The 1,111-nt window shown below is 65.3% G+C and overlaps 1 protein-coding gene across 1 annotated transcript in view; it reads right to left on the reverse strand.

Moving 5' to 3' along the window:
- Window positions 1-515, reverse strand: part of RNF126 (ring finger protein 126) — an 8,818-nt gene extending 8,303 nt beyond the window's left edge. The window contains exon 1 of the mRNA XM_042893259.1: window positions 420-515. Within this exon, the coding sequence (XP_042749193.1) occupies window positions 420-494 (75 nt within the window). The 5' untranslated portion in view covers window positions 495-515. The remainder of the gene's footprint in view (window positions 1-419) is intronic.
- Window positions 516-1,111: the final 596 nt, after the last annotated feature.

Consider the following 1,111-nt stretch of genomic DNA (forward strand, 5'->3'; position numbering starts at 1 on the left):
TCCTCCCACCGCCCCCGCGTCGCAGCACTGACCGGCCCGTATCTCCAGTAGAAACCCCGGCAAAGCCCCGAGGGGCTCCGACCGAAGTGGCACAGCCCGAAGCCTCGCTCAGCTCAGCGGGCCCAACGCAGAGCCAAAGGACGGCGGGGGACGGCCGCGCCTTTAGGGACGAAGCGAGAGGGGAAGAGGAAGGAACGCGGGAAGGCGGCGGTGCTCCTCAGGCCCGCCCGGCTCCGCGGCCTCCCCCTCCCCCTCAGCGGCCCCCAATCGCCGCAGCCCCCACCGCCCCTTCGGCCCCGGCCCGGCCCCCCCAGGCCTCATCCCCACGTGTCCGCCCCGCGGGGTTTCTGCCCGCCCCAGCGTCGTCCCGCGGTTCTCCCGACCCCGTCACGGCGGCACCCGCGCCTCCCCCGACTCACGGGCAGGCGGGGAGCGATCTCGGCCGAGCAGCAGTGGCAGAAGAAGCGGCCCGGCTGCGGGGAAGCCTCCGCCATCTTCCCACCCCCCCCGCGCCGCCCCGCCCCGCCCGGCGACGTACGGAGGAGGGACGGTGGCTGAGAGGGGACAAAAAGTGGACGGCGGCAGAAACGCGTGAAGTGGGTGGCGCTGACGAGGGGGAGGCGTGTCTTTTTGAAGGGGCGTGGCTTGCCGGGGCGGGGCCAATGGCGTTGCGCGGCACGCGGAGCCGTAAGCGCGCTCCCGTCCCCATTCCCGTGCCAGATCTGTGCTTTTCATCTCGGTAATAAAGCCTAATAATTACTTTAATAAAGACTAACGATTACTCAAAAGCCGAATAATTTCCTTATTAAAAAAAAAAAAAAAAGACCTGGGGAGAGACTGAGCCCATCAAAAAGAGGGCAAAGCGGTTTTCCCGTGAAAAAAAAACCATATTCTTTTAAATATCGGCCCTGCCCCCACCCCATCGCCTGGAGGGAGCTGGGTCTGCTCAGAGAGGATTTGAGTCACCCCAAAGGCAGCGGTGGGGCGGCTTTCTCACGGTGCTGCAGAGCAGTGATGAGGGAGGAGGTGGCACCTCCAGAGTCTGCATCAGCAGAGCAGAGTGCTGCTGGGGGAGGGAAATGAGGGGAGATGGGAGGAATGGGTGGGGTGG

Source organism: Lagopus leucura, unplaced genomic scaffold (assembly GCF_019238085.1).
Source record: "Lagopus leucura isolate 7727_CA_CO unplaced genomic scaffold, USGS_WTPT01 145-16_obj-0_obj, whole genome shotgun sequence".
Lineage (NCBI taxonomy): Eukaryota > Metazoa > Chordata > Aves > Galliformes > Phasianidae > Lagopus > Lagopus leucura.